The following is a 14,965-nucleotide window of genomic DNA, read 5'->3' as shown; positions in this document are numbered from 1 at the left end:
AAATGAATAGCAGATGTTGGACAAAAATGTTCTGAAGTGAACTGGAATATCATAATACAGCTACAGAGTTGCTAAACTGGTAACAAGACTAAAATGGTAAGAATGCAAAACTGAGAGGCCAACCCAATGAGCAGTAGCTTTCCAAAACCTTTGTGTATTTCACTTACAGTGCCTTGACAGATATATAAGGAAGTATAAAAGTGCCCTGCTTAGTCAAGAAATAACATTTAGAAAATATTATACAAATGCAAAGGGCTAATAAAAACAGCAGAGCACAGTTAATAAAGCATTTAGCTATCAGAAAGCAGAACCAGACCTTGTTCCACAACGTTCTATTGCTTTGATTTTGCATCAGGTTTTGTATTTTGTGTTTTTACATTTGACATTTTTTGCTGTTTCAAGATACTTGACCTTGCCAATGTCACTTAGTTTCTCTCCTTCATCTGTATTTTCTTGGTCATTCTTTTGTCTTATCTGGACTGAAAAGTACTGTGGGCAGACAACTGCGTCCAGTTCTGCATGAGCCTAAAACTAATTCAGATGAAGCTACGAAAACAGTTAACAGTTTTATCTGGAAGAAGTAGGTGCTGTTTTGAAACACTGCCATGGAGGAAGGTGTGAAAAACAGCTTTGCAGCTTTTCTTTCTGTATTCCTACCAAGCAAACTGTGCAGCCATTTTGTTGTTTTATACAGAACTAGTAGTTTCGGTTCAGAGACAGGGAGAAATACTATTTCAAAGGAAATTAAAACAGTGAAAAAAACTAACATCTTTCATTCAAATTTAATGCGTGCCTTCTTATAGATGCTGCTGCTGTCAGTGTCAAGTAAAAGCAAAATTCCCACTGTCAATACACAATAACAAAATATACTTCAGACTAATATGCTATGTACATCAAAACTCAGAACAACCAGGGAGTTTTTGCTTAGACTCCCATTTTTTATTTTTTTTTAAAGCGAGAAATAAAGTCGTTACTGTAACAGAAAATGGGTCATTATTCAATTTAACTTTCATCTGCAGAAGGGTGATAGAGAGAAAAACAAGAAGTCAGTAAGAGAACCGACAGTGCTCTCTTGCAGCGCTTTAGAGTTAGATATGATTCAACTGTTTATGGAAACTTCTCAAGTAATTTCTGTGGTGATGATGAATCTGTTATGTTTCAAGGACAGGCTCTGGAACACAGAGTTAACCTTTTATTCTTTTTACAGAAGACTTAACAAAAGAAGTGGGAAACAACTTTATTGAACACAATAGGATATTTTTGCAATGAAACTTTTTTCTCCTAAAATCCTAACCATAGCTACTTTACAGTCCACATGGACTCTTTACTGCTTGCACTTGCTCGTGAAGTTGTCATGCTATGAATTCTTAGTCCAGGAAATAAGAAATATGCTAAATCTGTTTGTTTCTCATTTCCCTGATACCTTGCAAAAAGATCTGCATCCTCCTGTCCTTCTAATAATCTTCCTTGCATTTAGCCAAGGAAAGTAAAATCTATGATTTTACCAAGGTTTTAGACTTTCCTACCTAACAGGCAAAATACAGCCCAAACATAGCATTGAAAAGCCAAAACAAACCAAAATTTTTTGCCACCTTATTTAATTTTGAGGCTTAAATTCAATTACCACTATAAGCATTTCCATAAAATGAATTGCAGAAGAAAGCTCTGCAAAGTCAAAAGCAATTTAGGAAGGGCAATGCTGAAATGCACAATCTAGTAACATTATTAATGTGAATAATGCATTTAACTTGAAATTTAACTTGATTTGGGAGAAAAACTGGGTTAGAGAGTGACCTCTGGAGTGGCCATCAAATATCTGCTGACAGGTAACTGTGACTAAGAAATTGAGGCATATCTCCTAGTACCATTTTTTCAAGATTTGTGTGCATGTTAGTAGCATTAAAAAAGCAATGGCACCAAAAGGAATTGTTCAGAGTTTAAAAAAAATAAATTGCTTGCTGTTCACCTCTAACTACACTGTCCTAGAACCAGCAAGTGATCAGCTTGTTGCAAAACTAACTATGAGGCTTATGCGCAAAAGGTGACCTGCTTACAATTCCAGCCAAGGCAGTGCAAACTAATAATTAACAGTGTGCAATTTATTAGTGGGTGCCTCTTTTTACCTGGTTTTGTCTTTGACTACATCACCAGGAACTATTTATTCCATCACTGGCTACTTTTTATGGAAAAATTTGTAGTGATTTTCTGGGAAAGTCTGGGAAGGAAAAGACCTGTATTAATAGTTTAATCACAGCCTGCCTTGTTATGTAGCTGTATGCTGTGGACAAACAACTGATCAGAATATTAGTCAGTGAAACTCCTGAATGCCAACTTAAGATCAAGGAGATGCCAAAACTGAGTTAATGACTTCAAGCAGAAAATGAAAGCTACCTTTCAAAAAAAAAAAAAAAGAAAATAAAAACATAATTTTGAATTGAAAAAAATAAAATAACCATTATTGACCATGAATAGCTTTTAATAAGCAAGAAACAAACACGGTAAAAAGCAAGGTTTATCTCTGTACAACTTTTCTATTTGTAATCTGCAAGCTTACTTTTCTGCTAGTTAGAAATTATAATTAAAAATGAACGACAGCCTTGCTTCTGAAAAATGAAAAAGACCTTTTGTTGCTATAAATGTAAGGACATCGGTTGCTTTCCTGATTGATCTGCTGGTAATGGCTATGTTTTATTAGTGCTGTAAAAAAGATTCACCCCCTTCATTTATAATGCATTGTATTGAAACTTACAATACCAATAGAAAACTTCTGTATCTTTCAAAGAACAGTCACAATATGCATCTCAGCACTCCAGGCCTTCTAAAAGCCATGTAATTTTCTCAATAAATTAATTACTATTCTATTCCGATTTTGAGTACTTCAAGTCCTTACTTAATTAAGACGCTGTTAAGCATTTCCTTTTTCTTTTCAATGCGTGGGTAGGAAAATATATAAGCTGGTGGCCAGACAGAAATCACTTTCCTGTCTACTTCATTGGTAGAAATGCTTTTTTTGCTTATGACACAATTCAAAAGATAATAAAACCATCCTCATAACTTTCTTCTTCTGCATTGTTTTCAGCATTTATGAAACTCCACAGTATAATAGTTTCCTATGTTGCAGCAATCTGCGGAACTCATTAAGAATAAACTGGCATATATGGCAAAACAGAGCAGAAGGAGGCAGGTGAAACAATAGAGGAGTAGCAAATACCAGATGAAAAGCAGAAAACAACATTAAAACCAAGCTAATCAACATGAGATGAAAAACATTATTTTCTTTGCCATATTTAAAAGGAAGGATTTACCTTTCAGAACTCTTAGCATATAAAAATGCATCTTGTAGTTTAAGCTGATTGTTTCTCTCAATAATAAAGTAAGGTCACATCTCAATGTTTCACAATAGGAAATTCAGACAAGTAGTTAGGCTATGATGAGTTATTCCCTGACTATTATTCCATTGAGTACAGAAAGAATCTAAGAAAATAGTAAGAAGTAGCCATTTTAAGATATACGTACATTGAATATGTACATTTCATATATAAACTTGTAAATCTAAAAATCTAAAAGTCTCTTTGTCATATAGTCAGTAGCTTAGTGAAACGTTACAAAGGGGCTGAGATGTCTCTCTAGGCTCACATTAGCATGCTTTGCACAAGGATACTAGAACTGACATGGCATTAGGCATGATTACCGTCTGTCTCCTCTTAATCTCAATTTTTTTCAGTTATGTAGTCAATTAGTGTTAGTGATGAATAGCACGTTATATACAGCTGTCCATTTCTGGAAATACTGAAGAAACATAGCACAGAAGTCTGATTTCTACAAGAGTACTCCACAAGAAGAACAAATAGAAGACTAGTCCATTTTAGCCTTTAAATAACTACAGCTCTTTCATCTGATGATTTAGAAACTCAAAGCATTGTAAAACAATGCTAAGCAATGAAGTAAGCACTAAAATCACATGACAGTTCGTACATTATGATGTTTTCGCATATACTACAATAAAAACTAAAGAAATACTTGGAATACTTCATTTTCAAACAAGAGACTTTGTGATGTAGAAAAATGGAAGCAAAAAGTAAGTCAGATTGTATCACTGAGACAACTGTTTTTGAACAGTGTTGATGAAAATGACTCAAGAATATTATCTAATACTAGATGTTAAGCTGGCATGAGAAACAGTCATGCCAAATGTGTTGCTATACTACTGACAATTATCACATTTGAAAAATATTTAGGTATATGTTTGCCAATCTTCAAAACAATCTCCGATCCTTATCAGAATGTTTCTTTTCTAACAGAGGTTAGCTGTTTCCATCACATGCAATCAGTAAAAGAAACATTAGCAGACATTGTTTATTGCTCCACTCTACTGTTTAAGGAAAGGATGATTTCCTTAAATCATTGCAGCTCAGTGGTAGCAATATAAAACAACTGTGAATTAGTATTACGGAGTTTAGTGCCTATGCACATCAAGCTGCAGAACCTTCTGCTAAGTTAGCAGCAAAATACAACCTAAGAAGATAGGTGAAAGTCAAACTTGCACTGAGTAAATTGTTTTGAAGTTTCAAGTACAAATAGAAACACAAAGCTACTGCCGTGCTGCTGGTGAGCTGAAGATAATACTGTCAGGCAAATGAACCTCAGCAGGATTCCCGGATGGGCATCCTTTTCATCCAGCTGTGCTCTGTAGAGATACAGCCCTTAAAAAAAAAAAACAAAAAAACCCAGCATACCTCTGGTTTCAAATTAAAATACCAATACCTATGTGTTAGAATGAACTAAGGTAACATGCAAAACAAGTGAAGGAAATGGTTGAGGTGGGAAAAAGAAAGCTCCAGCTATTTGGAGAAAACAAATGAAACGAGAAGCCTCAGCTGCGAAGAATATTGCAGAGGACAGCAGTTCAGAGAGACAGCATCAAAGAAATTACTTGCTGAAACACTGTGCAAAGGACAAACGGGCAAAGGCATTAACGGACCAGGCAGAGATACAGAGTGGAAAATCAATATAATGACAAATATGGTATGGAAATATTTAATAACACAGAACTTTAACTAACAGTAAGCAGATAAAAGTGAGCTTAAGCTTCTTTCCTGACTTCAAAATTTATAGCTGTGGAAAACTAACAGTAGAATGGAAATGGATTTTAAAGAAAATCTTAATTCTAATGAATGCTAGTCTTGGCTAGAAAAATAGGAAACACAAAGGTTGAAATTATATTGACAAGAGCAGCCATCAAACATCTGAAAGATAAGAATCTTTTCCATAAACTTTATAGCCTCAGTGTTTCATTCTGGGCATAAAGGAGGAAGGACTTCAACATTTATTTCAGACCAAGAGCTGAAAATATGAGAATGGGTGACCAACTGGACTGACAGACATGGGTTCTGTCCAGGAGAAGTGCAAGCACCCTCAAACCTGAAAAACAGCCTTGGTACAGAATATCAGCAAGGAACTCTTGCAAAAGACTGTGATCTGGGTCGAAGTAGTAAACCATGCTAACAAGCAAATTAGAGTGATGAGAGAAATGAAGCTGCCTTTAAAGAAACTTAAGTCTGTGCTTTTCTTCCTTTTTTTTCAGTAATTAATGTAAAATTTGTTTATGTTAAGGTTATACATAATTACAGGAAGTAAACCATTACTTCTAAATTTCAGGCCTCTTACCCCAATCTTCTGATTTGGTTTTAATATTATTCAGATAATTTCACAAAGGTGTTTCCAAAATAAAGAACATCCCTAAGGAAGAGCATTTAGGAGCAGTAAGAGTTGCTTATTATTCCTATTAGATTTGGTATTATGAACAGCTGTATTGTTCAGTTACACCAAACTGCATGTATTTCGACTACAGTGAGTACAGAGACAATAAAGAGGTGGATTACCTAAGTTAATGGAGGGTCCTGTGCTGTGAATTAGGTAACAGACATATGGCTTTTGCAGCATCACTTCTACAGGAATGGCAAGGCTGCCCTTGAAGCAAGCACACTGGGTTATTCACATCCATAGAATCATGGAAACATCTGGGCTGGAAAAGACCTTCAAGATCATCAAGTCCAACCATCAACCTGACTCATCAAGTTCCCACTAAATCACATCTCTTAATGCCCTGATTATGGCTGAGCTGGAAAATGACAGTTTTGATCATCTTAACTCATTAACTTGTCTCTCACAAAATACTTCCTTCCCTATCTAATGATGATATTTGGTATAAACGAGCTTTATGAGGGGAACCTGAAATTCACCAAGTAGAAATTCGATCACAACAGGTTTCCAACAACTGCAGCACTGTTATAATTCTTAAACTAGAACTGTCTCTTCATATTCCTGTCTTTTGAGCTAAGTTATGGATGTAGTAATCCTGAACATTTCAAAGCAAAGAACTTACTTATTATTGCCTGCATTTTAACATGAATAGAAGATTCAGAAATTTCCCATTTGAATGGGAGACAGACTAAAACAACTCCAGACCATGATAAAAAGTTAGTTATCCTCAGAAAAAAGAAATGTGATTGGTGACAGTCACTGTTGTTTCACTAAGGGCAAATCGTTTGTGACAAATTTGGTGGCCTTCTATAGTGGGTTGTATGAATCCTTCTTTGTTTTTTTTTTTTTTTTTTTTTGGCTCAAAGATTGCTTTCTGAGGTATTTCTTGTGATAAGACTCTAGGAGATGAGAGATGGGTGTTGCCATGTGGCAATCAGCATCACTGTGTGGACAATTTTACATTTGAAAGCATTTCTTTGGAGCTGTTTGCCTTTGCAGAAGAGTGCTTAGGACTGTTTACTGGCGGAAGACCTAGCCTGTGACCAAATAACCCCTGTTTGCTATGGGAGACTAGGGGATGATACCATTGTATCTTGTGAAAGCAAGATACAAGTTGGCACTTCCCTGCTCCCTCTTATCTTCTGGCATGGCCAGAAGATAGGCACAAGAGTTTCTGCTGAGATCCCAGAGTCAGAAGCTGCCATTCCAAGGAGAGCTGACTTGACCACTTTGGACTTATAAATAAGTTAGTACTACCATTGAAAAGGTGCCATCATCGCCATGGTCACCATCGTCCTCAACAGAACAATGCCCGATGAATGAAGACTGAACTACAAACCACGCTGGATCCATAGTGGTGACTATCTACTTCTTGCTTCTTATAAAGACTCTTCACTTCTTCTTTCCTATCTTTTCTATCGCTTTCCTTCCCTTCCCCGTTGCCCTAATTCATAATAGAGTCCATCCTCCTTTTCCCCTTCTCCCTGATTAAGATTTGTAATACACTGGTCGGACCAACATTTGAACCGTTGTTTCTTAATCTCATGCCAGCTATACATATATTAAAAAGAACCTCCTCTCCCTCCTATAAATTGGAGCAAGACATGGGTTTACAGCACTGGTAATAAGGGAACAGCAATTAACATCATCAATCTGGACTTGTGCATAGCATTTGACTCTGTTCCACAAGACATCCTTGTCTCTAAATAGAGGAGATGCTGATTTGATGTATGGAACACGTGGTGGAATTGGCTGGATGGCTGCATTCAAAGAGTTGTGGTCAATGGCTTAAAGTCCAGGTGAAGATGAGTAAGGTGTCTCTCAGGGGTTGTTATTAGGACAGGCACTGTTTAGCATCTTTGTTGGTGATGTGGACAGGGGATTAAGTGTGCTCTGAGGAAGTCTGTGAACTACACAAAACTACGTGGTACAGCCAACACACCGGAGGGAAGGGGTGACATTGAGAGGGACCTGGATAGATAGACTTCATAAGTGGGCCTATGTGATCCTCAGGAAATTCATCAAGGTGAAGTGCAAGATCCTGCAGCTGGTTCAGGGAAATCCCAAGCACAAATGCAGTTTGGGCAATGGATGGGTTAAGAGCAGACCTGACAAAGTCTTGGGGGTATTAGTGGACTAGAAACTCAACATGAACCAGCAGAGTAAACTTGCAGCCCAGAAAGTCCACCATATCCTGGTCTACAGCAAAATAAGCAGGTAAGGGAGGTGGCGAGTCTCCTGCTCTATAGTCCTCAGTACAAGATGTTGAGCAGTTGGAGAGGGTCCTGAGGAGGGCCACAGAGATAATCAGGGGGCTGGAGCACTTCTCCTATGAGGAAAGGATGAGAGAGTTGAGATGGCTCTAAGCAGATGTCATTGTGATCTTCCAGCATTGCGGCCTACAAAAAAGGGACTTTATGTAAGAGCACATGGTCACAAGAGGTAATAGCTTTAAACTGAAGGAGAATAGATTCAGATTAGATATAAGGAAGAAGTTCTTCACAATGAGAGTGGTGAGGCACTAGCACAGGCTGCCCAACTAAGCTGTGGATGCCCCATAGGCATTCAAAGTTTGGTTGAATTGGGTCTGGGATAGTATGATCTGATAGGTGGCAGCCTTGCCCACAAGAGGGCAGGAAGTAAGTGATCCTTAAGGCCTCTTCCAACCCAAACCATTCTATGATCATACAATATCTGGGGTTCATTCAAAAGTGCTGTAAAAAAAAAAGTGCCCATAAGCAGCAAGCAGCATTTATGCATATAATGTAATCGCCTCTCCGCAACCATTATCACAGCAGGTTCTCTGATGTGTCTATCAGCACACAAGCATTTAAGAAGAAGAATGGTTGACAACAATGGCATTTAGGTAAGATTCTCCCAAAATTACTACAAGATGGAACAGAGATGTTCAAGTTATTCAAATACTACATATTTCAACAATCATTTTTAAAAGAATTCAGTAGCTTATACTCAATTTTATTGGCTTTCTAGAGAAAATTTTAGAAGATAAACCAAATAAGGCATGCAGAGAAAATTCAAAAGGGATATAAAGCTAACACTGTGAAATAGCACATTGGTATGACAGCCACTTTAGTGAAATCCAGAAACCTATGTCTTACATTAAGCTTGTTTTAGGATACTGTGGAATTGCTATTGGGATCAACTCTTGTAATATTTAATGGCTGAGGGAAAAGGGTGTAGAGATAAGTTTGCTTCCACATGTTTTTTCTAACAAATGTTTTCTGACTAAATTCTGTGAAAGCAGCATGACAATAAAATTGTAGTCAGTGTGCTAAAGGTTATAATACAATGCTCTGGAGTTTAAAGAAAAAAACAGAGCTAACAGAACAACAATGAGCAGACAAATTTAAATGACAGGCATGTCTTTCTTACAGAATTCTTTACCTCGTCTTGAAGTATCTGAGTCGTCTGTACTCACGGACTAAATTCAGAAAAATCACCTCGCAGTGTAAGTAAGTTAATGACCAGTTTAAATGGTGAGAAAACAACTGATTTTAATGCCTACTGTTTCTTTTGTTTGTCTGTTTATTTGTTTTTCCTTTTCAAAACAAGAATTCTTTTGGAAAAAAAAAATATATAAATATTTCTTAACAACGTTCTTATTAAGCAGATAAGAAAGTATGCCTGCTAAAGGATTTGCAGAGAACTGACAAGTGGTCACAGGAGTCCAAGTTCAATTTGCAGGTTCAGGTAGGTTCAAACTTAGCAAGACTTAGAACAGAACAGAATTTAAGAATTAAGTCTGCAACTCCTTTCCATCTGTATTTAATTAAAAATCCATCGTTGCCCACAGGAGAAATAATGCACCACAGGATATTTCTGCAGTGCCTCTACACAATCTTGGTTTCTTGGTATCACTGACAGGGCTAAAACTGGCTGTGATAAAACTGCCTCTCTCTTACTTGTTGAAAACATTTTCATCTGCTTCCTCCCTGTAAAACAAAATCTTCCTCCACTCCAGAAGCTTCTCTAAAAAACTTTCTGTAAATCCCAAGATCTACAGTTATTCAGATGTTAAATACACGAGGCAACTGCTTCTTCCTTGCTGTGTATGTGTAAACTTGGAGAAAAGACAGTAATCATATTGCTAAATTGCTTAGCAACTGTAGGTAAAAAAGCTAATATGTCATAATTTATATGTGGAAAGATTGCAGGGGGATAGCACCACATGTCTAGCAATATTGAGGCTTCCTACTGAGAACTCCACCACAAACTGGCAGCTGGCTCAAAGCTCTGCTATTTTCAACAGTTCAAAAAATGTAAATGTGTCAGCAACTGGTCAAATAGCCTTCATATTGTGATTTATTGCAATCTTTCACATTAGCCTACTACTGACTTGTATAAATCACTCTCAGGCTGAAAACATCCCTTGTGCGCAGCTTTATAATGAATTTATGTGCTGAATCAATCTTGCTACTGTCAGACTGATCTTGACGCATCTTTGAGCAGTCTCAATTAGACAAAGATAATTTCAGTGCACCAGGTTTCTTCCAGTGCATGCTGAAATGACAAAGAAGACAAATGCCTGTGAAATTTTATGTGGAAGTTTACCTGCAGCCACTGGGACTGGTCATTGTGGCCAGAGGTCCAGGCATTAACTTTGCCTTGCTTGTCCAGTCGGGCTTTTCTGGGCTCCCAAGCGAACATATCCATGTTGAGCGTTCGGAAAACACTGGAGGCAGTAATTTGATAGTCCTGTATATGCCCTGATTTCATCCCCAGGGGTTCAGAGCAACCTGGAAGAACAAAATAAGATTTGTGACACAGGCTACTTATCTCTGTAAGTGGTTTTGGTTTTCCCTTATGGAAAAGAAAACTAGCAATTCTCAAAGAAAGGACTTTAATCAAGAGTATTGTTGGGGAGAAACTACAAACAAACAAATGAAAAATAGCCAATTCAAGGCACTTTGTTTCAATACTCAGAAGAATTGAAAACAAGATACAGAATTCAAAGTATTTTAGTCCCACACAAATGCATGAACAGAAACCCACAGAAAAGATGACTCTTGTCTCTTATCTTGGTTTTCTTTTTCTGTCCAGGAATTTGCTATAATTTCCTCTATTCACTTCATTCTTACCACGTTTTTATTCCTTGTGACATCAAGCACGTGGTTGTGTACTGAGGAAACATTATGTGTTTTTTTTTTTAATAACATTACTGAAGTTTAAATGTTAACAAGCACAGAGTTCTGCACTTTCAAATTACTTGATACTCAGCCAAAAATAAAAAATCCCCCACACATACTGGCAGAGTAGAAGACTACAGAATAATGACTGTGAAGGAGAGTGAATATTAGTAGAGAATTATGTAGGAGAAATAGAGTTACAGGCTCATTTTGCTTAAACCAGGTGGTTGTCCCACTTTGCTGAGTTATTTTGACTGTTGCTAAAGATAGATCTTGAGTTTCTCTTTCTCCTTGCTGGGTGTTCATGGAAATAAAATAGAACTCAACCCAAACCAACAGAAGAAAAACAACCCAAGACAACAACAACAATAAAAACAATAAAAATTTAACAAATGACTCTATATTCTTCTGTACTGCTAGGCTGAGAATATACAAAGTGCATTTAGATCCATAAGAAGGAAGAGGGAAACTGAGAACAGGTAAGACAATCCAAAATGGCACCACTGTAACAGCAGTACTGAAAGTCAGATAAGTAGGTGAGATGCCTGGTTTAAGACATAAAAGGAAAAGAAAGGAAAGTCAGGTGGCCAAGAACAAGAAAGGTCTCCATAAAGCTTCAGAAAGGTGGATGTATGGCTGGGTGGAGCTGGGAACATAAAAAGAGGCAGTTTTCTCATTTATTTCCTGCTCCAGCTATCAAAAATCTGCAGAAGTTTTAATTCCACAATTTCAGTGATTCTCCTCAGTTCAGTAGCTACTTACCTCAGTTACATTTTAAATAACATTTTAATGTCCTCTAACCTGATGGGTCAGAATGTGTCCCATACCTAGCAAGCCTCAGTGGAGCTGATGCGAGAAGTGCATCTCCCTGTGATGATTGTGAAGGACAGGATCTTGAATTTATGTATCACTGTGAAGACAGAGGTTTATCACCTGGTGCTTGGACCCTGAGCTGATTCCTTACAGGTAATCATTTCCTGAGTTACCACCACCTGTGCTGCTTACAGCACACTGGCAAGCTGTGAAGGCCCCCTTGCTGTGACATGACCCAGCTCAGCTGGTGTCTTCTGACAGAACCAGAGTGGTATGACCACTTACAACACCCTCAAAATTGTCATTTTGTTTTTCACTTTATTTGAGCTAGATATAAATGCTGGCTTTCTCTTTCTTAAAAGTTCATTTCCTCCACAATGTGTTCACCTTCATTTGAAAGATGTGACTCTTTGGTTTCTTCGATACTCCTAGCAAAGACCTTTTGGTCAGATTCTACTTTCAGTTTCTCCAATTGGTTTAACCACAGAATTGGATGGATTCATCAAGGATTCAAATCAGAGTAGCTAAGTCCAAGCCCTCCAATGGGGTCAAACAGCAGGAGCAAATTATCAGAGACAAGTAATGATACCATGTTCTTTAACAATAAGTGTATTTTAACTTTGAACTACGGGCATGTTTCATATTGAATAAAAAAAAACAAAAAAAAAAACAAAAAAATCCCAGAAACCAGAGTTCATTTTTGAATAAACTTTTTAGAATTGATTCACAGTGCAAAAACAGAAAATGTGTAGCCTTGCCTGTTGGGAGAACTGCCAAGTTAAAAACAACAAAATAATTTTCCTGGGAGTAGAAGGGAGGAAATGATAGTGCAAATAATGGAGACTCATCTGTTGCTCTAGAAAAGGATTTGGCTTATTATTCAGCTCTGAAGTCTCACTACAAGATCACAAGGACTTTCAGCAGGAATGTTTCATCTGAGAAATATGAAGGGAGCTCCAGGCACAAAAACAAGGGTTGTCAAAACTGTTTTTCAGTGTTGGTCCAATCAATCAAAAATACTTTTAAGTGTTATTATTGATTTATGAAACAACAGATGTCTCTGCTTATGTCTGTGCACGCACGCATGCCTTAATGGCATTTCACACTTGCCTTCTTTCTCTACTGCCCCAAAAGGATAACAAAGGGGGAGAAGGAAAACAGCTGTTATGAGTCAGAGGAAGAGCAAAGTGAAGCAAAAGATGTAAGCATGTTGCACATAGGTGGCAGAACGATGTGATAGCCTTGTGCCAGAGAGACCACAGTCACCTTGCAGTTCCTGTGGCACCCTGCATGAAAGGTAGTGACTGAGTTTTTTGATAGTTGATGTGCTCTTTCTCTCAGAGCACAAACAACAGAAACATTGAACTGATATAAAACTTTTATGTCCATAGATTACACTCCTTCATAGGAGTTTATCTGTAATAATGCTCATAACTCCTTGGGACACCTTCACTATGCTGCATGTTCTTTAAATTTACTTCATATTGTCCTTGAGAAAGGATTAAACTCTCCTCCATTTTTACAACCTGTTAATGAGAGCTCATGTAGACACACTTGTGGCAAAGCTCAGAGGAGCATCTTAGAGTGAGACATTTCAGATGCTTTGGATATCACCACCTGTGAAAAATGGTCACTGAATTTAGAAATTAGAGAATTTAGAAAATATTCTTCCTATTAATAAACATAGGATTCCTCTCTAGATTATACACTACTGAAGATGAACAAGGGGAGTGACATCTAGTATTAAACAAGGATGTTATAAAGAGCTTTTATATGAGAGTTTGTGTGTATGGTACATATAGATACTGTTAACATGGAAAAATAGTTGCCAGAAAACAACCAGCCAAAAAGGAAAAATAAATGCACACTTACATGTGCAAGTTTCCCAAGGACTGTTAAATTCTGGGGATCAACATTCCTCTGCAAATACTGATAGCTCAGAAAACCAAGGATTTGTCAAATTTGTCCATGGCTACCAAAACACACTAGCATTAACCACATATGACATAAACCAGGTGCAAGAAGGCAACTGTCTGCCAAATGCAGATGTGTGAACATAAGAGTAAATTGCATGAGAGAGTGACTTTGTTTTGTGAAGTCATCCTTTGCTGAATAACTACACTTTGTTCCTACTGCTAGTAATTAATTAATTAAGGCATTACAATAAGCAGTAGTTGTAATCTGTGTCTCCTCAGAAATTAATATCCTATGGTGGAAAGGGAATTTACAATACAGAAATGTGCAAGGCATGGGGAAAGCAGGAACACAAGGCTATGAAAATTGATGTCTCATTTATTGATAATCCACTACATAACCACTGATCACAGTTTTCAACAAGCTGTGACCTTGGGTCCTTCTGAGTATATAGATCTATAGCAGATCTATATACTATCTATAGAACTTTGTGGTTGGACTTGATGATCTTAGAGGTCTTTCCCAACCTCGATGACTCTAATGATTGTAATAAAGTTTGGCTGAAAAAAGATTAGTTTTTAGGATGATCTGGTGTTGCAACATAGTCTCAGTCACTTTGTCAGTGATTCTTTTCCTCGCAGCAGCACTTTTCAGGGAAGCATGTTCTTCTGCTTAAGATAGACCACTTGTAATTAGAGTGAATTAGTCTCCCTTTATGTACACTCTTCTTTCATTAAGATTGAAACTGTTCAGCTGAGCCTTGGCTGCCCCTGGTTCTAAGAAATGATGACCTTGAAAGTGTTAGGAGACCACTGAAATGAAAGCACTTCAGTAGCTTTCACAGTTCTTTGAGCAAAACAATTCCTGGTCACTCTGGCAAGGACTTGCTCTAAATTGCGATTCCAGAAATGGAAGACATAAAAAAAAATAAAAATAAAAATCTAATAGACTAAAGCAGCTAGACAGAATTTTCTATTTACTCTCAAACCTATCTATATTGGAAAAGGGCTACACTGAGATTAATGCATTAACTTTTCATTTCTGAATCTGGTTTTGATGCCACTAGAGGACTGAGAATTATTTAACTCCAGCTGTTTTGATATATCATTCGTGAATTGGATGACTATTGTTTGTACAGTAAGCAGGCAGCCATATAAAAATCATTCTAAAATGAATTCAGTGGAGCGCTCCCACTGGTAAAAGGTTGATCTCTTGAAAAAGATAAAAAATTTACATGCTTTACTGAATTTGTAAGGGAATACGGTTCTTGAAGAGAGTAGCTGGAGGTCAGGCTTTATATTTTTGAGTTATAACTTCTGCTACTACAA

General features: G+C 37.2%; 1 protein-coding gene across 1 annotated transcript in view; it reads right to left on the bottom strand.

Moving 5' to 3' along the window:
* The window catches only part of EDIL3 (EGF like and discoidin domains 3), a 270,698-nt gene that overhangs the window by 45,193 nt on the left and 210,540 nt on the right, over nt 1-14,965 (bottom strand). Inside the window, exon 9 of the mRNA XM_090131571.1 lies at nt 10,336-10,520. Within this exon, the coding sequence (XP_089987697.1) occupies nt 10,336-10,520 (185 nt within the window). The remainder of the gene's footprint in view (nt 1-10,335; nt 10,521-14,965) is intronic.

The sequence above is a fragment of the Phasianus colchicus genome, chromosome Z, assembly GCF_987193195.1.
Source record: "Phasianus colchicus chromosome Z, bPhaCol1.hap1.1, whole genome shotgun sequence".
NCBI classification, from domain to species: domain Eukaryota; kingdom Metazoa; phylum Chordata; class Aves; order Galliformes; family Phasianidae; genus Phasianus; species Phasianus colchicus.
Note: the sequence above shows the minus strand (reverse complement) of the source record. Positions and strands in the feature narration are given on the sequence as shown.